This window comes from Hibiscus syriacus, unplaced genomic scaffold (assembly GCF_006381635.1).
Source record: "Hibiscus syriacus cultivar Baekdansim isolate YM2019G1 unplaced genomic scaffold, ASM638163v2 tig00110247_pilon, whole genome shotgun sequence".
Lineage (NCBI taxonomy): Eukaryota > Viridiplantae > Streptophyta > Magnoliopsida > Malvales > Malvaceae > Hibiscus > Hibiscus syriacus.
In genome coordinates this window covers 258,389-285,179 of record NW_024062645.1, presented here as the reverse complement: position 1 = coordinate 285,179, position 26,791 = coordinate 258,389, and the positions used below count along the sequence as shown (strand labels likewise).

Genomic DNA, 26,791 nt, shown 5'->3' with positions numbered 1-26,791 from the left:
TTTAAGATTTATATATTTTTAAACTAAATTTAATAATTATATTTTTCATATTTATAATTCATGATTAATATATATAATCTTAAGTTGAGTATTTCTAATATAATTAATAATTTTAATTTCTTATTAAAAATAAAATATTCAAAAAATATAAATGATTCATACATTAATATATGAATATATATATTTTTTATTTATACATCTAAATATAAATATACATTTATATAAATATATTTTTATTCGTATATTGAAATATTTTGATTAAAATATAAACATATTTTAAATACTAGTTTATACAAGAAAAATAAAATATATCAAAAATATAAATGATTTATACATTTAAATATAAATTGAATCATTTATATTTTCTATACATCTATATTTAATAAGAAAATAAAATTATTAGGAGACTGTTTTGCAAGTTTTAAAAGTTGGGGACCTAAATTCAAGTGCCTGAAAAGTTCAATGACCGTTTATATAATTTACCCTATTTTTCTAACATTGATTTAAGTTGGAGGACTATATTGCAAATAGAATAAATATTAGGGGACTGTATTGCAATTTTTAAAAATTAAAGGACCTAAATGCAAGCTTCAAAAATGTTCAGTGACCATTACTATACTTTATCGTAATATTAACTTCATTGATCACTTAATTAATGTAGTTTACCAAAAAAAAAAGAAAGAAAAAAACCCCAAAGATATCTCTAAAAAAAGGTTCCTTTTTGCGTTTTTACTCCACAAAGATCATCTCTAAAAAAAACGGACACCCTTTTGCTTGTAACAGAGGAAGATCCTTTGTCCATGTCGCAAAACCAGACCCATCTTGTTTCATGAAAATGGTGGAGCCATTTTTTCCGGTCGGGAGGTTTCAGTTGCAGCGAAAAAGGGTGGAGCTTAAGAGATGGGTGGCGACATTCATCTCTTCGCATCGGAATTTACTTACTGTCCTCTGGATCGTGGCTTTCTGTTCCTTTTTTTTGTGGCAACGAAATGTTGTTGTCGAGCCGGGGCTTTCCTTGAGTGGGAAACCGTGGTCCGGTCGGCCCGTGCCGAAGATGCGGGCTCTCGCGTTTAATTTGACCGATTTCGGCGGTGTAGGCGATGGGGTGACGGTGAATACGGAGGCGTTTGAAACCGCCGTGTCGGTGATCTCGAAGCTTTGGGAGAGAGGTGGTGGGCAGCTCAATGTGCCGCCTGGGAAGTGGCTTACGGCGCCGTTTAATCTCACTAGTCGTATGACTTTGTTCCTAGCTGAGGATGCTGAGATTCTTGGTATCCAGGTTTGGTCTTTCGAAATTATCCTTTATGTTGAATTCATGCAATCTTAAGTATGTTTAAATTTCCACATTTTCAGTTGTTATTGGCTATGAATGGTGATGTTGGGGTCTTATGATCAGTGTAAGCATGTATGATGATCATATAATCAAGGGAATTCATAGTCATTGTACCAATTTCTAACTTCCAAATTATGCTAGTTTATGTTCTAGTCATTGGGTAACTTCTCATAGTTGATGTTAGTCGAGCTTATGGATCGATAAGTGTGTTCAAATTTGGCAATGATATTGAATGATTAGTCAAGACAGCGACCGAGTTTTCAAACTTGTAGTTTAACATTGTTAGCTGTCATAGCCTCAGAGGTTGTGAATGGTGATGGAGGGGTCTTATACTCTTATATAATTAGTGTAAACATGTACAGTGGTCATATAATCGGGAGAACTTATACTGATTTTACCGATTTTCATCTTCCACATGTTGCTAGTATAATGATGTTCGAGTCATTAGGTAATTTCTCGTCGTTGAAGTTAATCGAGCTCATGGATCAGTAAGTGTGTAAATTTGGCGATGAAATCAAATGATTGGTCAAGATAGTGATCGAGTTTTCAAACTTGTAGTTTAACATTGTTCGTTGTCATAGGTTGTGAATGGTGACGGAGGGGCCTTTTATAATTAGTGTAAACATGTATGACGGTCATATAATCGGGAGAACTTGTAGTGATTTTACTGATTTTCATCTTCCACATTGTGCTAGTATAATGCTGTTAGTTTATGTTTTAGTCATTAGGTAATTTCTCGTCGTTGAAGTTAATTGAGCTCATGGATCGATAAGTGCGAGTAAATTTGGCAATGAAATCAAATGATTGGTCTAGACAGTGATTGAGTTTTCAAACTTGTAGTTGAACATTGTTAGTTGTCATAGGTTGGGAATGGTGATGGAGGGGTCTTATATAGTTAGTGTAAACATGTATGATGGTCATATAATCGGGAGAAATCGTAGTGATTTCACCAATTTCCATCTTCCAAATTATGCTAGTATAATGATATGTTAGTTTAAGTTATAGTCATTAGGTAACCTCTCGTCGCTGAAGTTAGTCGAGCTCATGGATCGATAAGTGTGTGTAAATTTGGCGATGAAATTGAATTATTGGTAAAGACAGTGATTGAGTTTTCAAGCTTGTAGTTTAACATTGTTAATTGTCATAGGCTCGAATGGTGATGGAGGGGTCTTATATAATTAGTGTAAACATATATGATAGCCATATAATCGGGAAAACTCGTAGCGATTTTTCCAATTTCCGTCTTCCACATTTTTCTAGTATAGTGATATTAGTTTATGTTTTAGTCATTAAGTAATTTTTCGTCGTTGTGGTTAGTTTTTTGGCCTTTTCGATTTAAGGCTTTGGATTCTGGTGGTTTCACCTTATGGATGTTTATGACATTTTGAGTGTCTATTGCGTTGTGGATATATTCTCATTTATGATATGTACAGGATGAGAAGCAATGGCCATTAATGCCTCCATTGCCCTCATACGGGCACGGAAGAGAGCATCACGGATCTCGGTATGGGAGTTTAATCCACGGTCAAAACCTCAAAGATGTTGTTATAACCGGTTAGTTACGTGTGAGCTCTAATATATGTTTTTTAAGTCATTTCCCTGATATTTTCTTCCCAAATGGTGGTGTTTTCTTCACAAGTATTCTACGATTCCGAATTTACTAGTCTCTGTGTGGTATTTGGTAAAAAGAATGACGGTGAACTAACAGCAGATTCTCCGTTACCGGAATCATTGTATGATTATGATAAACAAACATTGATAAGTTTCTTCTGAATGAGCTATCGTTGTTGACGGAGTCTGATTTTTCTCTTGTTTCTACAATTGAACAGGGCATAACGGTACCATAAACGGACAGGGTCAATCATGGTGGAAGAAGTATCGTCAACAGCTACTCGACCACACCAGGGGTCCACTTGTGCAGATTATGTGGTCTAGTGACATCGTAATCGCTAATATAACGTTACGCGATTCTCCCTTTTGGACTTTTCATCCGTATGATTGCAAGAACGTAACAGTCAGGAACGTTACCATCCTGGCTCCTATATATGGAGCCCCAAACACCGATGGAATCGATCCTGGTAAGTATAAGATCTTACAGTAGCTAAGGCTCCCTGCACGATTCTTATTCATGCTATGAGTAGTTGTTTAGAAAGGTTTGTTCGAGATGGGTCGGAGGGTTTTCTAGCGCGTACATGAAATTTCTTGTTGTATAAGCCTCTTTGATCGAACATTATGTTACACTGGCTGGCTCAAATCTGTGCTGAGAGGAAAGATTAATTCGTTCGGAATGCGACTAATTGAAAACCGTTTGTTGTAAACAGATTCGTGCACGGATGTAGTAATCGAAGATTGCTACATAAGCGTTGGAGATGATGCAATTGCAATAAAGAGTGGGTGGGATCAATATGGCATAGCTTACGAACGACCTTCAAGAAACATTCTCGTCCGAAACCTCGTTGTACGCTCTATGGTTAGGTGAAGTTTCTTGAACTTACTGAACATTTTATGTCATTAACCATCTGACCAAGCCGGCTTGTCGAATTCATGCATGCATATCACATATTTTCCGAACTTTTCATGCAAATGCGTTCTCTGGCAAATCTTTGAAGTTTCGAGATCTGAACTATTCATGTTTTCTTCCTGTTCTGTCGAACACTGGTGTTTTTGAATGTTTACCGTTGCATACCGACGTTAAGATACTAACTGAATTCTGTCTTTGCTTAACTATACGACAGTGCTGGCATATCAATCGGCAGTGAGATGTCAGGTGGGGTATCCAATGTCACTGTAGAGAACCTCCTTGTCTGGAGTTCTCGCCGTGCGGTTCGAATCAAGACTGCTGCTGGAAGAGGTGGATACATTAGAGACATAACCTACCGAAATCTAACATTCGATAATGTCCGAGTTGGAATCATTATGAAGACAGACTACAACGAGCACCCTGATGGTGATTTCAACCCAAAAGCCCTCCCGATAGTTAAGGACATAAGCTTCACAGGGATACGCGGTCAAGGAGTCCGTGTTCCCGTTCGTATACATGGTAGTAAAGATATTCCTATAAGAAACGTGACGTTTAGGGATATGTCCGTCGGGTTAACGTATAAGAAGAAGCACATATTCCAGTGTGGCTTTGTTCAAGGCCGCGTAATCGGCACCATCTTCCCCGTTCCTTGCGAAAACCTCGACATATACAACGAAGAGGGGCAACTCGTGAAACGTTCTGCAGCCCGGAACGTAACCGATGTAGATTATGACATATGACAAGACATCAGCTCGCCGGCAGCCGGCCATTCTTTCCGGGATCGAAGCTCAAAGGTGAAACAAGATTGGAGAAATGCATGGGCTTTGATTCATAGAATTATGTAGGGAAAATTATCTAGTAGTTTATACATTTTCATCAGCTTAATGAAAGGCCAAATTATTATTTTGGTCCCTGTAGTATTTTAAAATTCTACTTTTATAATATTATTGGTAGGTTCAATTTTGTTAAAGTACTTACGTGGATTCCTTTTACACGTAAATTGAATATTTAAAACACTCATTAAATTAATAAAAATAATTAACGGTGTTAACAATTTGAATTAATTAATAATATTTCAATAAATCAAGTTACGTTAAGTTAAAATATAGAAAATAAATTCAAAGTTTAACATTATTAAAGGATTGAAATTATAATTAAACCTCAATAAAATATTGAAACTAAAAAGTGGTTTAGATTAAAAGGGTAAATGATGCATTTAATACCTAAACTATCAGTTTTGGTCCGTTTTAGTACCTAAACTTTTAGTTTTTGTAAAACCACACCTAACGTTTAGTTTTTGTTCATTCCAGTACCCGTCGCTATAAACTTAACGCGTTTAGTACCTAAACTATCAGTTGTACCTAAACTTTCATTTTTTTTTCTCAAAACTTAATTTGTCTCTTGTGTCAATTTGCTTGCTGGGTAGTATTTACTGGTAGCACATGTACTACCACTAACTAATGGGATGCTTCTATTGCCATTGCCAGCTTCTACTGTTTTACATTTTAGATTTTCTACATGTATTGTACGTGGTTAGTTTTGTTCGTGTCTTGAGATGATATTATTTAAGACTGTTGGATGACAGCGTTGTCTAGAGCCGCCGTAGGATTATAAATGAACCGAGTTTAACGAACATGTCATGATCGAACAATATAACGAGTTACTGTCTCATTCGCTGTAACCAATTACAACCAACATGTTTGTGACCTCGGAGGCAACTCAACTAAAGACCACGTCTTGTTATCAAGTAGAACTTCATAGTCAACCACCGATCTCAAGTGTCACAAGGAAATCATCAAGTTCATCGTCATGAGCATCAACTACATATGTTTTAGGTTTAAAAATACATGTTCATATGACGTAACAGACCTTTTTCCACTCTGGCAATCTGTATATATCCAGGTAGGACATGTAGGAGTCCAACTGCTCAACTCGACGTTTCAGGCGCGTGGTGATCAATCTCGTTGGAAAATTGGCAAATATTCTAGAAGTCTCTAATCAATAATTAAAACCCAATAGAACACACTAGGGTTTCAAACCCTTATCATCTTCAGTGGCTGCTCAAAGTCCCCATCTTTCTCAAAGGTATGTTCTTTCCTTCTCTTGAAAGTAAACCCTTTATTTATTTATTTTTACTTACAAAAAAATGGGTTTTTGAGTTGAAAGCTGTTTGTTTCCTGGGAAAATTTCAATGCAGCAATGGCCACATCTCAGCTGACAGCATCATCAATGACAGTATCAGTGAGGAGCTTTGCTTCCTTTGAAGGGCTAAGGCCTTCAATTGTGAAGTTCTCTTCTTTTGGAACTTTAAAGCCTGGGTCTTTGTCTCAAAGGTCCTGTAAGGGTCTTTTTGTAAAAGCAGCCGCCATTGTTGCACCTAAGGTAGTTCTTGTCACAGTTTCATTTTTGTTGTTGTTTTGTTGTTGATGGGTATATTTTGGCTTCTTTGAACATTATGAAAAGAATTGGATTTGAGTGGAATTTGTTGCTAGATTTGCTTATATGATATTGTTTTATTGGTTTATATTAGTACACTTCGATTAAGCCCTTGGGTGATAGAGTTTTGGTGAAGATCAAAGAAGCCGATGAGAAGACCGAAGGCGGGATTTTGCTTCCGACGACGGCTCAATCGAAACCTCAAGGAGGTGAAGTGGTTGCCGTTGGTGAGGGGAAGACAATTGGGAAGACCAAATTGGAAACCTCTGTTAAGGTGGTTTTCGAGGAACTGATATTCTTCCCATTTGTTTTCTCTATTTGTTGCATTGTTGTTTGCTTACGAAATCCAATGTTTGTATAGGCTGGTGCCCAGGTTATATATTCAAAGTATGCCGGAACCGAGGTCGATTTCAATGGTTCGAGTCATCTCATCTTGAAGGAGGATGACATTGTTGGGATTCTTGAAACCGATGACATTAAAGACCTCAAGCCTCTAAATGACAGAGTTTTCATTAAGGTTTTATGCTCATCAATTCGGTTGCTATTTCATTGTAGCGTCATCGGGATCCTTACTTGTGGATGCCAGTGGTTGATCGATCTTCGAAGGACACTCAATGTTGTGTTTTAAATGTCGATTGTTGCAGGTAACAGAAGCCGAGGAGAAAACTGCTGGCGGTTTGTTGTTGACCGAGGCAAGCAAAGAAAAACCTTCCATTGGCACGGTGAGTAAAGGTTGTATGTTTATAATCCAGAAAATGCAAAATAAATATTTCAACTTATGCCCGAGCGAAATGAAACAGGTTATTGCTGTTGGACCTGGTACTTTGGACGAGGAAGGTAACCGAAAGCCGCTATCTGTTGCCGCGGGGAACACAGTTTTATATTCGAAGTATGCAGGGAATGACTTCAAAGGCAATGATGGAACTAATTATATCGCTCTCAGAGCATCTGATGTAATGGCTGTGCTTTCTTAGTTGTCTCTGATAAGGTATGCTGTGAGGCTTACAACTGCAATTTGTTATGGTTGAGTTGCCATTGGGCATAAAATCGGATTTTGTCCCCGGAAATGAATTTTCATTGTTCCTGTTTACTTTATGAATATTGCAATAGATATATTCATTTCTGCAGCAACATCAGCAAAACTTGATGCTGATAATGTCAGATTATCCCTAAATAAGGTTATATTATACAAGATCCTTCTGCCAAAATTTAATGGCAGAGGGTTCAAAATTTAACACCTATGAGACTTTTACCTGTTAAATGAGGCAGCTGAGGTATCATCATAATGTCCTCTCCATGCATTTCGCTAAATCTCGCTGCAAGCTTGATTCGGAACTGCATTGTTCCCAAGATCACCATCCAAGCTCATCTGCTGTACTTCGGTGGATGACAGTATTTTTATGCTCTGAACACAACTTAAAAATTCTCTGCAAAGAATTAGAAGTTTCAATGTTGAGGATAAATAGACCAAAAGTTTGAACATTTGAAAGTTCAAATTGGGGTTCTTCACTTACTCCCATGGGTCATCACCAACAAGTAATATGTCATTTTCATGATACACATAAACTAGTTTCCACTCGGAACTTTGTGGATCCCCCATCTGTCCCTGGATACCGAACATGCGGGCTAGATCATGCCTGAGCTCACCGTACCCTTTGTAGCGGGTTATGTTGATTGATCTCCCGACAGAGCCACGCTTTTGCACCTTCACAAGTTCAAACCAGCACCAAACATTTAGAACTTATACACATTGGAACTTACTAAAACTATAAAACTGCCATAATTAGGTAACATACCTTTGTATATGTTCGCATACGTTGAGTTTGGTTGGCCCACAATCCGCCATTTAAAACTCCTGCATCATTTATGGCTACTTCATTTGAACACCCAGTCTTGAACGGTATGTCTGGCACGCTAAACGACTGAGGACTTATTGCAGCAGAAGACATCTCTGTGTCAATATCTATTGGATTGCCACTATAATTAGAAAGCAGGTTTTGAAGATCCTTTTGCGAGTCATATTCCCTTGATAACAAAGCGTCGGGTGCCAGTATATCGATATTAGGTGTGAATGGAAGATTGTTCTGAGGATGTGATTGGACATCGCCTTCCAGAAATGTGGGCAGGGAGAAATTATTCTGGATGGTGCAGTATGATGCTCCGGAAGAGGATGCTTCTGATTGACCCGGCACGTGATTTTTATACTTTGATTGTTCTGGACCTTTAAAGGCAGGTAGGTCATGTTTGACTCGGATGTCGGGCTTGCTCTGAAGCTCCTGAACCAGTGTGCTTGATAGCTCAACAACTGGATCTGTCACCAATATAGGCAGTACTTGCTGACTTCTGCTTAGAAAGCTTGATGGTGAAACCTGACAATTATTGGTCGAAGGTGAGGTTGAACATGATGGAGCGTCTCCATCTGTAAAAGCAGAATGGGTTCTCATCGCCATAAGTGGTTTGTTCTGATTCGGGGGTTGGCTCACCACAGTCTGTTGAGGTTGCATGAGCACTGATGTTGAGAAGCCATTGGTGTCAAGTGTTTGTGGACTCTGAGAAAGAGGCAACTGCTGCAATTGTTGGCTTTGTTGACGCATGGGCTGTTGCTGCATCATTGGAGATTGCAACTGTGATCCAGTAGGTGAGAGTAATTGGTGAGACGACTGCTGTTGCTGCTGCAATTTCTGTAATAGTCGAAATTGAAGCTGTTGCTCTGAGATGAGGCCCTGCTGTGCCAGTTGATGAATCTGTGGTTTCTGTTCTGTCCTCTAGGACAGACTTTGCTGCAATTGTTTCTGTTGCGGTTGGCTGTGTACGAGCTTAGGTTGTGGTTCCATCTGTTGCTGAATCTGTGTCTCTTGAGGTAAAGATGTCAAAGGATACGAAATCTTATTAGCAGAAAGGATAGTTTGAGTTGACTGGCTATTGCCTGTCAGTAATTGTTGTTGCTGCTGCTGCTGAATCTCAGAAAAAACACCTGGCTTATGCAAATTTTGATTTGGGGCCGGGTCTGTGGCAGTGATGCCATTATGTACTTGAGCCGGTACAAATTGTTGTTGCAACTGCTGCTGCTGCAGCGGCTTCTGTGGCTGTTGTCTTTGTTGCTGCTGCTGCGAAGGTTGAGGCTGTTGTCTTTGTTGGTGTTGGTGCTGTTGCTTCTGTAGGGATGGCTGAGGCTGCTGTTGTAGATGTAACTGTGGCTGTTGTCGCTGCAACTTCTGTTGATTCTGATTTATAGGAGTTTGCAATAACTGCTGGAGTTGCTGCTGCTGGGGCCATGTCATAGGTGCCCAAGGCAACTGGTTGACTTGGTTCCGATTCGCTTTGTTAAATTGCATATTCGATGCAGGTAATGCCGGAGCTTGAAAATTCAATAATTTGGACGGATCATCATTGCTGAGGTTGTTTTGCAACGGATTCGAAGAAGCCATAGAAGGAAAGAATCCTGATTGAGCAGCTGCAAACTGATTATTTAGCTGCATGCTCATCCACTGAACTAAACTCAGACCTGGAAAGATTGAAGTAGGGGAATCTTTCATGCCAAAGTCATCTCCGAGCCAGGGCATAGCTCTCTTGAAAGCATCCTCGACATTGCCTTCCTTATCTGCAAAAGTATCTTAAAAGATTGGAACTAAGTCCTTTGATTTTCCTGTTATTTATCCTTGTTTATAGCAAAACACATCTGGTAATATAGTTTACCTGACATCCCTGGTTGCTTGGGGAACCTAGGCCTGAAGAACGGTGGCGGGCATATGTAGAAAGGAGTTACGACAGGCTCGATATCCCAAATTGAAACTCGGCTAGGCCGTTCACCAGTAGTAGATTCGTCCCATCCTACCTGTTTGAGATGCACATGTATTTGAGCCGTGTAATTTAACAGATACAACAAATGAACTTACAATTTGTATCTTAATAATTTGCAAAATAAAAATGGATTAACATAGGAGGAATACCTGAAGATTGCGCCACTGTGAATTCTTCCACCGCATGGGATCCAGATCACTGATACCAGTAACCGTACCCATGTATCTGCGCACTCCAGACTCCTCGGTTTCAAACATCATTCGAAACCGCATGCCAAGAGAAACTTGGGTATACATGGCTTTGTTATACTTTGCCAAGGGTACCACAAACTCAGAAGGACTTGCCCTATCAAAATTAATAAAATCTATTCAGCATATCAACATCTTTGTATTAAAAAGGAAGAAAAAAAAACGATGATCATGTGATAACGATGAATTAAAGGACAAATCAAGATAAGCTATAGGTAGCAATACCTTGGATTGTAGAATATAGTAAACGGGCTGTTATTTGCAGCAGCATGAGCCGCAGCAGCAAGGATCCCGATATGCATGCTATCACTAGAAATCACCGATGAAGACAGAGCCGGCTGCTGTTGATTAGCCCGCCTTATACCCAAGAGAAACTCGGACTTTTCGTCTCTACATTTGAGCAAAGAGTTCGAATTAACAGAATAAAAGAATGTACATGCGTGTCTGTATACATGTATTCGCGTGAACCATACCTTATGAAAAGAACAGAATCACCAGCAAAAAGTCTTTTGTTGCTAACGAAGACACTCCAACCAGTACTTAGAAGGTGCCTCTTTGGTTGATCTGCAAAGAAGCCATTAAGCATTGAAATACATAAAACTCGTAGACTTCTACTTGCGAAACGGAAGGGAAACATCTAGGAGAGACGGATACCTCGATAAACATGTCTGAATGTCCATGTGGTGTCATGTAAATCTCTGGCTACTAGCTCTTGACAAGGTGGCTGCAACGAAAAATCCTACCAAACATCATCGTTTTAGTCTCGGTAAAAGTAGGCACAACACGCTCAAATCACACCTCTCAAGTCCTAATATCGAAATATCATAAATTTGTACACACCAGGGGAGGGAAGATCTTCTCGGCCGCTCTACGAGGCACAGAAAAACCACCATGAGTGCTAGTGTCACTAGCCGTAAGAGTCTTGCAAAAGAACTCAGCAGGTTGTCTGCTTTGCTTGAGGCCCATATCAGATGCCAGTAATGCTTCCCTGTCATACTGTGGAATACTACTTCAAAATGCTTCCCAAAGTTAAGGAAAAAGGAGGCAGTTTCATCTATATATATTAATTCTCAAACGGACCAGTCGACCTACTTTGCTTACAGGTTGAAGAGTCATCTGAGCATAGACCTCATCGGTTTCTGGATCAGCCTGATTTAAAATTTAAACAATCGAATAAGTTAACAGCTTGAAAAAAAAAACCTTAAAACTTGCATTTCAAGTACCAAAGCCATCAATGACTTAGCTTATAGGAAAGCGATATTATCAATCAAATAGTTGCAGCATGTAGCTGTGCACATATATCTTGAGATAAATGCTCAAAATTCATTTAGGAACAACCACTTTCCCTTCAATGGCTTAAAGAAAAAAGAAACTCGATAACGGTGACTAGCTTTCGCTTACATGCAACGTGACATTATGTAGCATGCAAATTAACTTGGAAGGAAGGTTAGGGTAGCTTTGAACGAAATCAGTCTCCTTCTGCATCGATGCTGCGACCTGACGAGAATACACATATTAATTCGAAAATTTTCATATTAGGCCAGCTTCAGAAACAATTATTCCATAGGAATGAATGAGGAAAACGACTCACTTGCACGCTATGGCCTTGAGGAAAGTATACCACCAAACTTCCAACTGGTGGCAAAGAAACAAGTGGTCCAGCACAAGCATACCATAGTTCTGAATTGATACTCTTCCTTTCTCCTGCATTATCAAACATCCAAAAATAATCATACAAGAAGAAAAAAAGTCATAAAAATAAGGTTTAAGGGTCACTTTTGTCCATGTAGTAAATTCAATTTATCAAACTTTCCCCCATCAATTTTTTGCATCAATTTAGCTCTCATTCAGGATGTTCATCCTAGCCATCGAAGTTTGTTTTGACTAACAGAACCGTTAGTTTTTTGTGTTTATCAACACCAGCAATTTCCAGATCAGCCAATATCACTGACATGACTTGATGATGACGTTACATTTATTAAAAAATAAATAGTAATATATTTCCTAAATACAATCATTAGAAAAAATCTTCAAAAATGTAACCTAATCCCTTAATCTCACTAAAATAAATAATAAAATTTTGAAAATTTGTTCTAATCATTATATTTAATAAATATTTGAACTTGATCTCTTAATCCACAGACGTAGAATGCTAAATTGAGATAAAAATTATATGAACAAAAATGATAAATTGATTATTTTACAAGGATAAAAATAACTCTTAAGCTTAAAAATAATTAAAAGCTTCAACCGCCAAAGATTCACAATATCCATATCCTTCAAATTTTTGACCCATAGACAAGGGAGAATATAAGGAAAAGCAGCCTAATTTAAGGTTGAAAAAAAACTTAATCTAAAATATTATAAAAATTATAATATTTTAGGTTAGATGCAACCTCAAATGTTAATTTTTTCTTAATATTTTTTTGGCTGAAAACCTTCTATATAACATTGTCAAATACAACCGAAAATATTATATTCTGTATAAAATTTTAAAAAGGACGGAAACATATTAATAATATATATATATATATATTATACGAAAATCTAAAATTTTCATGGACCTCCCTTATTGCTGGCTTCTTTCCATTTCTGGAGATGTAATTTTAGAGGATTTATCAGAAGATTATATATATATGAAGCATTAAATAACATCAAACAAGAAACTGATTTCTTTACACCAACAACAACTTAGAGGGGATCTAGATAAGGTAGCTAAAATCCACCACCAACTAAATGTATGCTGAAAATTAAGTAAAAATCTCTCAATACTCAAATCAAAAAGAAAATGGTAACCAAAGGATTGGTTCAATTAGTATGCAGCTTAATATCAATGAAGTAAATCTTAAGTTTGAGTCATAGGAGATTTATCCATCAAAATCAAGTGTGCGAATCAAATTGATTTGGATTAGTCAAGATAAAGCCTTCGAGAGGACAAAAAAATGGTAAGAAGAAAAAGACAAACCTTCAGCAGGATTTGTCAAAAATCCATCTGGTAGAGCCTTCATGCTTCTTCCAAATTTGTATCAATTAAGAAAATGATAATAATGAACACCCTGAGTGAGTCGAATAACTTGTTTAGCTCCAACAAATGATGAAAACGAGATCAACTGTATGAGGAAACGCCACCTCCGCCTCCGCCTCCGCAGCTGCTTTAATTCACATTCAAAAATCCCCAAAAGATAAACTAAATCCCTAAATTGTTAATACTGGAAACTTATAGTTCATCTAGGAGCTGAATTTCTTCTCTTCATTAGCTTCGCGGCAAGCTATTGACCCGTTCTGGTGTTCTAATCACACGAAGCATTTCCTTCTACGACCGGTTCCGATGATCCGAGCTAACTTGAGGGAGTTTCAACCGCCGGTGACTTGAAACTCGCCGTTTTGGGTCCAGAATCCGACGAGAACAAAAAAAAGCAAACTTTATGAGATAAAGGAGAATGAAAGACTTGTCGCCGGGAAATGATCAGAGAAACAAAGCCAAAGAAAAGCAAAGAAAAACAAAACAATCACAGCTTTCTTTTCCCATTTCTCTTTTACTTTCTCTGTTCTCTTTTATGTTAATATAATTGACTGAGCCGATCAGGCCTGTAAATAAATAAAGGAAATGAAGAAGATAAAGTTTTGGATTAACTCTACTAGGCACCATTAAATTCTAATTTAGATTACAAATTGATATATAAATTTTAACGGGTTAACTAAATGATTGATCACTTTCGTTTATGTTTTATCTATTTTTTCTCACTGATCTAAAAATAATAATATACGTTTACTTTCATTTTTATTTAATTAAAATGTAGTCACTGAGGGTCAAATGCCGTTAGATTTTTAACAGATTATTGACTTTGTATAGTAAATATAAAAAAATGGTACATTACACAAATGATCACTAATATTTGAATAATTTTTTTATTTTTCTACTAAAATTTTTAAAATAACAAATTGATTGACACCATTTGCGGAGCGTGTGGCCACTGTTGAACTTGGTTTTGCGCGAGTGAACAAAGACACCGCAAGTGTAAAAGATGACGAAGATAGATAATAGAAGAATCATAAGGAATTATTTGATGATTTAGTGACTAATTTGTTAATTTTGAAATTTCAATGGGGAAAACTAAATTTTACTCAAACATTAGTGATAGTTTGTGTAGTGTACCTTTTTTTAATTTTATATATTCATTGTGACACGTCAGCAATCTACTACGAATCTAAGGAAAATTAACCTTTAATGTTTGTATCTTAATTAAATAAAAATGAAAGTGATCACGTTTTAGTTAAATAAAAACGAAAGTAACCGTATATTATATTTTTTTGAAATCAGTAAGAAAAAAATAAAAAAAACATAAACAAAAATAATCTATTAATTTAATATTGATTTAACAATTCATCTCGAAGGTTAAATATTGATTTGTATCTAATGTAAAATATATTTAAATTATGTGATCAAACTTTATATATGTGAATACATATTTTTTTAATAAGTATAAACATCAGAATGCAAAATTCTTATTGAATCCGAACTAAAATTTAATATTGGAGGACTAAATGAAAAAAAATTATTGATATGATATTATTATTTTAAAATTTTATTTTGAACATCTTTGAAATTTGAGGTCAATTTAAAATATAAATAATGCTATGAGGATCTGGGATGTAGTTAATCATTTTTTAATTTGACTTAACCGTTGCGCGTGCGATTTCACGCTTGATGTAATGCAATTAGCGGAAAGTTAAAATGGGCGCGCGTGGAACTTCACGATTGGTCTAATGCATTAGACGGAAAGTTAAAGACTGGGAGTTGCGCGCCTGCGGCGCCGTGGAAGAGAGTAATGCGTTGTCGTTTCTGCAGAGTAATAAAAGTAAAAGGGCTTGATACGTCTACTACACCTCAAATTGATTTTTAATGATTAAAAAAATTTTCGTTAAAAATAAATATTTAATATTTTTTTATACTTTTAATTTTTATTGTAAAATATTCTGTTAAATGACAATGTACGTTTAGATTTTAAAATATATATTTTTAAATGATATTTTTTTAAAAATAATAACATTTTAAAAAAATTAAAAAATATATAAACGTGATAGTACCAATTAATGAATTTTTTAATAGTACGTACTTAAAAGTGTAACGAATAAAATATTAGACATATATTTTGAATAAAAAAAATTTTAGGCATCAAAAATCAAAATAATTTAAATACCTAAAATTATATTAAGCCAACTAAAATTTTAAAAAAAACTTGGCAATGATTTTTTTAAAAAAAAAATTATTACTTTTTTGGTAAAGTAAACAAATGATCTCCATACTATATGATACTATTTTGTTGAGTTAGATGACTATCAAAAGTTATAAAATTTTTACTTGATTATATGATATTATTTTGTTGAGTCCCCTGACTATTAAAAGTTACAAAATGGTCACTTAACTATTCATTATGTTCCAAATTCATTATTTTCTATTAAAAAAATTGACGACAATATAAGCTGAATGTTAACATATTGTCTGAGATATGATAAAATTTAATATCAGAATCTCAAAAGACTATCATATCTCATATAACATATTAACATCTAGCTCAGACTCCCATCAATTTTTTAACTGAAAATGACGAGTTTGGAACAAAATGAATAGTCTGGTGACGAGTTTGGAACAAAATGAATAGTCTAATGATCATTTTATAACTTTTAATATTTGAGGGACTTAATAAAATAATAATATATAGTCGAAAGACTATTTTATATTTGTAATAGTTGGAGAACTAAAAAAAAGTGTCATATAGTCGGGACTATTTGTATACTTTATACTAACTTTTTTATGTAACCTTTATATTTGGTTGGTGGGGATTATGATTCGGTGTGTCGTGTATCTATGGATTTCAATGAGTTCTTCGTGTTTACTAGTGAACATAAATAAATTAAATATATTTTTATCTAAATTAATTAATTTAATTAAAAATATATATTTAGTTTAGTAAATAAACATCATATTATGTCCAGTGAATTTTAGTTTTGTCGATATTGGTGTCACTGCAACATATATGACGACGAAAAATATAAGTAGTTTATACCTAACTTCATTTAATTTAGTGAGATTAGATACTAAATGCTAGGGGTGTTTAAAAAAATCTGGAACTGTTAACTGTAACCGTTAATTGGTATAACTGTTATATTTAAAAAGTTAATTAATCAAACCGTTAATATTAAACTGATTTCAGTTAACCGAACTGCTAAAAATGATAATTAATGGTTAAGGTTATGGTTACAAGTTTTGATAAACGGTTAACCAACGGTTAAGCGTTAAGAAATTAAATTTATAATTATATTTCTACTTTTTATATTTTTGCACAAATTACTTAATATAGTTTTCTATTATTTATAATTTATATATATTTAATAAAATTTCTATACAAATAATTTAATATATATATATATATATATATATATGTCATTTTTAATTTTTATTTCTTTGAAAATATAGAAATATTCTTACACCAATATAATTATGTTTTATTTTTAGGTACTAAGATATTTGGAGATGTACATAATTACACCAATTTAAATATGCGTTAAGTGTTACATTTTTTTATTTTATTCACTTACATCTGTATAAATATGTGTTAAGTTATATATTTTTTTTGTAGTATGAATTATGAAAAAAATTGACAAATAATTATAATAGGTTAATATGTAACTGAACCGTTAATAATGGTTAACCGTTAGCGGTTAACCGTTTCTTAATAGTTAGGTTACAATTTTAAAAAATCTCATAATTATTATAATGGTTAACCGATTGTTTAGACTAAACGGTACGGTTAACCTTCCATGAACCGCCCTACTAGATGCCTTAAGCACAGTCAAAGATTTGAATCTTGACAATGTGAATGAAGTAAATTAGGTTAAGAGGACCAGCCTCATAACGAGTCTTTGAAGTATCTAATACAATAAACAATTTAATAAATCACATATTAAATGTTAATTTAAAATATCAAATATTTAATATATGGTCATAATATATTAGCTTCATTTATTTATGTTGGTCAAATTTCAAATTGACCATAGTATTAAATGTTTAATGTCTAATTAGCACATGATACTTATAGAAATACTCTTACTATGGATAACACATTAATTAATATTATGCTTGCACTAATCATGAGTATGTTTGTTAAGCCCTACATAAAGTAAATTATTAATGACTTGTCATTAATGGGAAGTAATCAAAACAAATAATAATAATAATAATAATAATAATAATAATAATAATTTTATTATTTCACTTGTTAAGTGATATTGATATTTTATTGTTTAAAGTTTGATTTTGATATATTTAAATAATAAAATTATTATTTTTTCAATCAATAAACTTAAAATACTAATTTTTATTAGGGTAAATTACACAAATGATCCCCGACTATAGGGTATTATTTTATTAGGTTTATCGACCATTAAAAGTTAGAAAATAGTCACATGACTATTTATTATGTTCCAAAGTCGCCCTTTACCGTGAAAAATTGATGGTTGTCTAAGCTAATCGTTAATATGATGACCGAGATATGACAGTCGTTTGGGATTCCAGGTTCTGATTTTATCATATCATAGTCACCAGGTTATCATTCATCTTAGAATACCATCAAATTTTTAATGAAAAAGGACGGGTTTTGAACATAATAAAATAGTCAGGTGACCTTTGTAACTTTTACTAGTCAAGAGACTCAACAAAATAACACTTTATAGTCGGAGGATTATTTTGTAACTTTTAGTAGTCGAAAGATTTAATAAAGCAATACTCTATAGTTAAGGGACCGTTTGTGTACTTTACCCTTTTCATTATCATAGCAATTTTTTTTGTGTATAATATCTAAATTAATTATAATTGTTTCAAGCCCTTTATAGAAAAAAAATTATATTTAAATAAAATTTAACATTTATTTTTAATAAAATGACAATTGAACTAAAATTCAATCAATACATAAATTAAATCAATTAGAATAATGAGTTTGAATCTAGTTAGATTGTGTTTTATAAAGTATAAGACTATATTCAAGTCAAGGTAACAAATAGATCCGATCGCAAGATAATAATATATTTTTTCTCTATATATTTAAAGATAATTACTATAATATCCTTCGATCCTATATATATTCAAGTCGAATTTTTTATCTTAAATTTCAGGTTACGTGAAATTTTCCTAAATTTAGATCAGGTCGAGTGTAAGGTGAAGGGTACAATACTCGAGTCAAATTTATATTAGTTAAAAATCTAATCCGATCCAATTCATTATTATCCCTAAACAAGACATAATTATACATATATACTATGTAAAACTATTTAATTTCATATTAATTGCATATCATTAGAATAATACAAATGAATAACTAAGATTATAGAATTAAAAATAAAAAATATATATGATTAAAAAGGAAAATAAACACGATAGCACCCACCGGGAAGTTCTACAGTGCGTCACCCTTAATATACTGTTAAAAAATGTGCTACCGGTTTTGTTATTATTTAAATAGCAAAACCGATAAAAAAATTACCTAAAACATTATTATTTCTACCTAAAATATTATTTTTTTAATATTTTCGATAAAGTGCCCAACAATAACAAAACCGGTAAAGCGCCCAATAATAACAAAACCGGTAGAAATAATAATGTTTCCGGTAATTTTTACCCATTTTATTATTTAAATAATAACAAAACCGATAACGTCTTTTTTTAACCGTATATTAAGACTTCCGCAAGTGATCATTTTCCGTACCTATAAAACCCTCAACTCCATATGACGTGTTGCAGCTTTTGTCGGGCCAACCGGTTCCATCTCCGACCAATCTGCCGGCTTCTGGTCTGGTTTGGGTTATCTATATATTTCTTATTATTATTTTTAGAAGCGAGTTTTAATACCATGCAACCTCTCATTCCGTTCCTGCCAAATATAATAGAGATACACGCATCAAGCTAAACGAACTACAACAACCCTCAATGATTTACCCTAACCATGCTTGCACCCATCCGACCATATTCTCCCAACCACTCATAGGCCGACAAATCAGATAACTATCCAAAATCTCCTCCCAAACTTGTCTAGAATAAACACAATCAACAAAGAGATGCTCTCTATATTCAATTTCAGAGTCACATAGAAGGCAACACGGATCAATACTACATCCCCAAGCTAACATTCGGGCCTTAGTCGGCAATCGATCCAAGAGCAGAAGCCAAGCTATAAAAGAAAATCGAGGAATAACCATTCCCCCAAAGAACCTTAAACCGAGGAACTTTCTCCCTCATACCCCTCGGGACATCCCATCTAGACTTCCAACAAGCGCATAATCATCATGTGACTCGTATGGTAGCCTGCCATATAGAACGGCCCTTCAATATATACCTTTCCACCCAAGCCACCCAAAGGAAACCCGTTTGTGCAAACAAGACCCTCAAACAACGCATCATACAAGCCTTGTTCCAAACAAGAATATTCTTTACCCCAAGCTCTCCTTCACATTTAGGGTAACAAATGTTATTCCAACTAACCCGAGCACCTCCAACGGAACCATCCGAACCTTTCCAAAGAAAAGCATTGCAAAGCCCTTTAATATGCTTCAAGATCCTGACTGGCAACACAAAAGTATTGACTCCAAAAATTCTGAATGCTAAAAGTCACAGCTTGAATAAGCTGCAACCTCCCTACAAACGATAAACATTTAGAAGGCCAACTACGAATTCTCCCCACAATCCTGTCAAGCAAGCTATCACAATCCAAACAGAGATTTCGGGACACAAGGGGAACTCCAAGTATCTCACTAGGAGAACCAACACGAAACCCAGTGAGCTCAACCATGCTATGCATCTCCATTAGACTAATCCCAGCATAGAACAATTCACTCTTAGAGGCATTCATCTGCAATCTCGACATCCTATAAAAGAAATCTATAACACGTTTAAACACCAAAATATAATCAACAGTCTCCTTAGTGAACACAAGGAGACCATCTGCAAAGCATAAATGTGTTAGCCCAACACATTTACACTTTGTATGATAATCCAATGCACCATGCTCCTCTTCCAGATTTAACATCCTATACAAAACATTCATAACAATAATGAAGATGCAGGGGATAAAGGATCACCTTGCCTAACACCTTTAGCTCCGGAAAGAAACCAACCAACCAACCTCCGTTTAATTCAACAGAGAATTTCGAGCTAGTAATGCAAGCTACCAACCATCCCTAGAACTTTTCAATAAACCTCAAAACCCTAAACACTTGCAATATAAAATTTCAATTAACCGCGTTAATTGGGTTTTTTGTCATTCAGTCATTTTCTCACTAATTAACGGCGTTACGACGTGATTTTTTTTTATTTTTAATGGTAAATTACAAATTTAATCACTTAACTTTGTTCTCTCTCCTATTTCACTCATTATACTTTTAATTATTTTCAATTTAATCACTGGACTTTATGCATTAGATTTTTTTGGTCACTCCTCTGTTAACAACAAAAAAGCCATGTCATAACGCCGTTAGTGAGGAAACGACTGAGTGAAAAAAAAATCTTAATGTATTAAGTTCATTGAGAAAATTGAAAAGATTTAAAGTACAATGAGTGAAATAGGAGATAAAGTAAAGTTCAGTTACCAAATTTGTAATTTATCCTTTTCTTTTGGCTTTTGTAATAACATTAACTTCCAAAATTGCTATGTAGGATAAAATACTAATTTAATCCTTTCAACTAAAAATGTTAAAGAAAAAGATGGTGGAAACACATATGGTGGAATGTCTGCCATTGTTGTTCAAGATCTCTTGATGAGGTTCCATTTATGACAAAGTTCAAGATTTCCCCCCCCCCCTAACACTATTCACAAGTGATCATCACTAGGCATGCAAATCAGTTAGGGAAAGTATGAAACTAGGGTTTCCCTAGCTAGGTAAATATTTTTTTTAAAATTATAGTCGAATATATTGTTGCGAAACAAATACAATAATAATTTTATTTCGATCGATGTAATCGTAAAATAGATGTTTCTTCTCGAGATTAACAAAATGCTTCCATATTCATGTAGTTGAATAAAAAAAATTTTAAAAAATGAAATGAAGAGTTGAAATCTTCTTTTATAAGAGTAGAGGGATAAAATTGTTCATAGAACATGTTTTCACTAGAAAATATTTGATAAAATTAACACGAAGAATTTCCCAAGCACACACATAAATGTCGCATGTAAATGCAAATCGGGTTGGTGATGAGACTAGTATTTTTATATAAATGCTTAGTATTTTAGTGGCTTTTTTATCTAAACGCTGCTAAATATTGTATTTTCGTGACTTATTTTTTAAAACGCCGGTAAATACTATATTTTATTGGTGTTTTATCTAAACGCCGCTAAATATTGTACTTTTGTGGTATTTTTTAAAAACATCGGTAAATACTCGTATTTTAGTGACGTTTGTATACAAACGCCGCCAAATAATATATCTTTAGTTGCATTTTACGCACAAACGCCGCTAAATATTATTTTTTGGTTTTGAGGAAAATTTTGTTTTTTATAGACATTCGTGGCCTTTTTTTTTATAAAACGCCGCAAAATACTCTTACAGGAAACTCATCACAAATAAAATCAGTAAAGGCATTTATGGAGTAGCGTCGCAATAGGTATCTACTTTAACGGCGTTTTTTTTATTAAAAACACGGCGATTGAATAGTATAAGATGGCGTACCAAAAATGAAATATTCTCCATTAAACATATTAAAACTGACCAAAACTCGAAAAAAATCAACTTAATTAATCTGAATTCTAACAAAAAATTAACTCAAACTTGTTGCTAATTATACAAAGAGTGATTATAAGTGATATGTTCCTAATAAAAAAGTGAGACAAAGGAGCAATAATGTCTTTTTATTAAAGTCTAATCATGGGATTAGCATTAATGTCCCCTTGCAATAAAAAAAGGAAAGCTTTGAAATTAATGATGTTTGTAACTATGTATATGATTGAATGGTCATTTGTATGTATACATGTATTCATGAAGATGCATGTTAGTCTATCTAAAGACAAAGACATGACATTGGACATATGTGATATCTTGGATGGATGTATGGATCATCAACCACAATTGAACACGAGTCATGTTCATGATCCCTACATGCTCAAATTCAGCATCCAAAAAGTATATAATATTGTTATATATTTATCAATAGAAAAAGTAAATAGTTTTCACGGCTAAATCTACGAGATAATGTGTTGGAATTATTTATTTCACGAGATAACGTTCTCCCAAGATTAATTGCTGAAGTAGGACGAATTGCACAGTGTTGGCCGTAGGTCGCCATGCCTTCCGGGCGACCTACGACGTGGCAGCTTCCGACGAGGGAATGATCGTGTGCATGGGACATGCACTCCCAGCGACCTCCTAGGTCGCCATGCACTCCGGGCGACCAAGGAAGTCGCCATGCATGCCCGGCGACCAAGCTTTTAACCCTTGCACGCCCTGCATGTCATAGCTGGGAGATTCCTGCCCGACGACCAAGCTTTAACCCTCTGCTCCCTCATGCATGCGTTGCATCCATAGAGCGGGACGTGCAGAAATATCACATGGCCATGCAAGGAGACAAGGTTGCCGGGCGTGCATGGCGACCTCCTTGGTCGCCGGGCGTGCATGGCGACCTCCTTGGTCGCCCGGAGTGCATGGCGACCTAGGAGGTCGCTGGGAGTGCATGGCGACCTATGGGTTGGGTTGTGCATGGGACGTCTGAAGCTGCCACGTCGTAGGTCGCCCGGAAGGCATGGCGACCTACGGCCAACACTGTGCAATTCGCCCTACTTCAACAATTAATCTTGGGAGAACGTTATCTCGTGAAATAAATAATTTCAACACATTATCTCGTAGATTTAGCCTAGTTTCCATGGTGGGGTTTCACACCACTTTATGAGTTGTTCAATCTTAGCTCGAACATAAGATGCTCCGAACTATCACAAAAATGGTCTGAATCAGACAAGTTGGTATGAATCCAGTCCTTACATCGATATTTAAGAACAACGATAACCTTGACAGACTCGCCGGCTCCGACCACACTTACACATCCACATGAAAGCGATGGAAAACATGAACAACATCCTTCACCATGACGCCACAGGTCGAACAGCTACTATCCATACTTACGTCTTTACACGCTCCCCATCGGTCATCAGCTTTCGGCAGCACAACAACCACAGAAGACTCCGACACAAGGCACCCTGAAATTAATGAAAAGTTAACCACACCGGTACAGGACTGGTTATATTAGAATCCGACCGCACCTTGTAAGCAGATTTCAAGGTGAACGAGCGGTCCCGGTTCCCCCATCCAGCTGATAACATCCTTTGAAACTCTTGCATCTGGTCCTTTCATAGCAGCAATCCTAAGAAGAATATCATTGGGGAGTACCTCCTGAGTCACATGCCTAACCAAGGCCTTCGCTGTCATTCTAGTCTTTAAACATGAGTCTCTATTCTGGGGAGCCACTGACCCATGTTTAACGCTTCATACCTGACCATTCCCTGATGAACCATTACCACGCTGGCAGCCACGACAATCATTCGACGATCCGATCGGTTTGTTCTTCACAATGGAGACTGCCTTATGAATACCAGACTTATTAGTAATAGAATGTTCCAAAATTTGCACATCCTCCGATCCACCCATAGGAATTATCTCCAACGTCTTTACCCTCTTCCGATTTTTGCTAGCCTTATCAGGATTTGAAGCCTTGTAAGCGTCATTTTTAAAGACCACCCTGATCGGTCAATTACCCTATTCAATTAGTTGTTTATCTCTAGTAGCCTTCAAAGCTTCATCACGCATTAAAAGACCAGGAATCTCACTTTTCTCAGGATTGGCACCATCATCCTCAACTATAAGGGATTCAAACTGAGATCCCGACCTCGATTTAATAGCATTCTTTTCAACTGTCTGATTAGCTTCCCTTCGACGTCGTCTATCCACCACCAACATCCATGGCCCAAACAAATTCGATTTTGAAATCTCAGCTTTGGAAGGGACACTATTCTCAATAGGAGCCATAGTAGTCTCCCCTTGAGCTTCTTCAGCTTCTTTTCGATAACCACAAGACTCTTTAGTATGATCATAAATACCACATTCATAACATATATTTTACAGCCCATCGTATTAAAGATTCTGAAGTAAGCCATCGATACGAATACAAGACAGTATCAGCTGAGAAAGATCGATAAGGACTGTCAAGCGTGCAAATTCCCCCCCCCCCAACCTCCAGCATCCGTGTAATAATCAATCTTGATTACCCTACCAATGACGGACGCAATATGACAGAACAACACTTTTTGTGATGGGACACAAGGTTCTTAACCTTGAGGTAGTGGGATCGAGTCTCACTGAGGGTATTTTATAATTTGGAGGTCTCCCACGGAAGCTGCTCTCAACTTGGCGTTGGGGGCAGCCTACTATCTTACCTCTTCCTTACCTCATTACATATGAGAATAAGGGTTACCTAATTTTATTTTTTTTGTAATGGGGCAAAGGTACCCCATTCTCCATGTACCTTCATCCCTTCGCCATGGATAATATTCATTTAAATTATATAAAATTCATTAATTTTATACAAAAAATATATTCATTAAATGAATTTAAATGGATAGAGGATATTAACACATTATTATTTTACTTTTTATGAAAATCTTAAAATAAACAAGACAATGCTAATGTACAAAATTTTAAGGTTGGCCATTTATTTGGATTCATCCGACCTACATTTTCATGTACATTAATGAATTTTATACCTTATAAGTGAAACATATATATTCAAGGACTATGTGTTTATTAGATATGTAGTAGTCTAATCTGATTCGACCAAAAGATCAAAGGATTAAAGCATCATACGAGACCACTAAAGTGGTTAGCCCGCCGTTTAGTACTTAAATTATTAGTTTTGGTCTATTTTAATACCTAAACTTTCAATTTTTTCAACATTTAACGTTAAATTTTGAATAGAGTACTAAGAAGAAACAAAAACAAAAAATTTAGGTATGATTTTGAAAGAATTGAAAGTTTAGGTACTAAAATAGATCAAAACGGATAGTTTAAGTATTAAATGCGTAATTTACCCTATATTATATAATAATTACTATATTCTAACTCATAATTATCATCCACGTGAACTGCAATAATAGAAATATGGTATGTGTAGAATTAAATAGTACATATTCACTCAAATTATTTACATATTTAATGCGTAAATTCTTCAATTATTTTCATTAATGAAATAGAACATGAACCGTCATAACAAAGGCGTGGCAGCTTAAATGGGGAAATTGTGGTTTGGTCCTCTTAAAAAGTTTTGAAGTTACAATTTAATATTATGGTAAATTCCTTTTAGGTTCCCCTAAATTTATAAATATGTAGTTTGTGGCCCTGTAATTATAAAGATACAAGCTAATATAATATAAAATTTTATTTTTTTACTAAAAAAATTATCCCCAAAAAAATTATGACTTTATCCCTACATGAAAAAAATACATAATGTTGTTATTAAAATTATGTCTCCTACTCTTTTATTGATCTTAATTCATCAACATACTACTATTAAATATTAGGTTTAAAGGTCATCTTTGCTCCATAATACACTAAATTTATTATTTTTGTCTTTATCACATTTTTTCATCAATTTAACCCTTAAATTATTTAGTTGCATCACTCTGTACCCTATCCCTAACTTAAAACCCTAAATTATAAATTCTAAGATATGGTTTAAGGTTTAGAGGTTGTGGGTTATGGTTTAGGGTTTAGGGTTTGTAAGTTAGGGTTTTAAGGTTTAGGGGTTGTGGGTTGTGGTTTTAAGTTATGTGTAGTATATAAAATGATGCAATTGAGCAACTTTGAGAGCCAAATTAACGCGAAAATATGATAGAGACGAAAATGATAAATTGGGTCCACCACACGGACGAAAGTTACCCTTTGACTAAAGATTAAAAGTTTCATGTTTTAATGTGATATATCAAATTAATGTTAATGAAATTTGATTCTTTTAAACTATTAGTTCTTTTGAATCTGGAACCTATTATTTTAGACAGGCGTAATAATATCATAATAATTTAAAATCTTGGTCGTACCATGAGAAACACATAAGAAGATCATGTCGATTACGACTCCATGGATGTCTCTTTGTTGGGGCATAGATTTCTATTGTAGATTTTGACGTTTTTTTTCTTCATGGAAATGGTTTTCTTTTAATGATATAAATTCAAGGCATAATGCTAAAAGTAACCCTTAACGTTTATTAAAATATTCATATTGATCCTTATCCTTTTTTGGAGCATTTAACCTTGATGTTTCGCTTTGGGGTAAAAACTCTTCCTATAAATGGAAATCATTAGTTAACACAAGATTAACACTCCAAAATAAAGGCATTTTTTAACCTAAAGTGAAATATTATGGGCTAAA

General features: G+C 34.9%; 2 protein-coding genes and 1 pseudogene across 2 annotated transcripts; 2 read left to right on the top strand and 1 right to left on the bottom strand.

Annotated features, from left to right (window-relative positions):
* The first annotated feature begins 721 nt into the window (after positions 1 to 721).
* On the top strand, positions 722 to 4,740 carry LOC120114819 (probable polygalacturonase). The gene is made up of 5 exons (XM_039135600.1): positions 722 to 1,279; positions 2,767 to 2,887; positions 3,163 to 3,411; positions 3,655 to 3,808; positions 4,069 to 4,740. Exons 1-5 carry the CDS (start codon positions 830 to 832, stop codon positions 4,592 to 4,594), a joined length of 1,500 nt encoding a protein of 499 aa, XP_038991531.1. The 5' UTR covers positions 722 to 829; the 3' UTR covers positions 4,595 to 4,740.
* Positions 4,741 to 5,878: 1,138 nt separating this feature from the next.
* On the top strand, positions 5,879 to 16,927 carry LOC120114820 (20 kDa chaperonin, chloroplastic-like). The gene is made up of 9 exons (XM_039135601.1): positions 5,879 to 5,939; positions 6,052 to 6,236; positions 6,385 to 6,564; positions 6,652 to 6,807; positions 6,935 to 7,012; positions 7,091 to 7,307; positions 11,381 to 11,386; positions 13,311 to 13,318; positions 16,911 to 16,927. Exons 2-6 carry the CDS (start codon positions 6,054 to 6,056, stop codon positions 7,262 to 7,264), a joined length of 771 nt encoding a protein of 256 aa, XP_038991532.1. The 5' UTR covers positions 5,879 to 5,939; positions 6,052 to 6,053; the 3' UTR covers positions 7,265 to 7,307; positions 11,381 to 11,386; positions 13,311 to 13,318; positions 16,911 to 16,927.
* LOC120114818 lies at positions 7,513 to 13,514 on the bottom strand (annotated as a pseudogene).
* Positions 16,928 to 26,791: the final 9,864 nt, after the last annotated feature.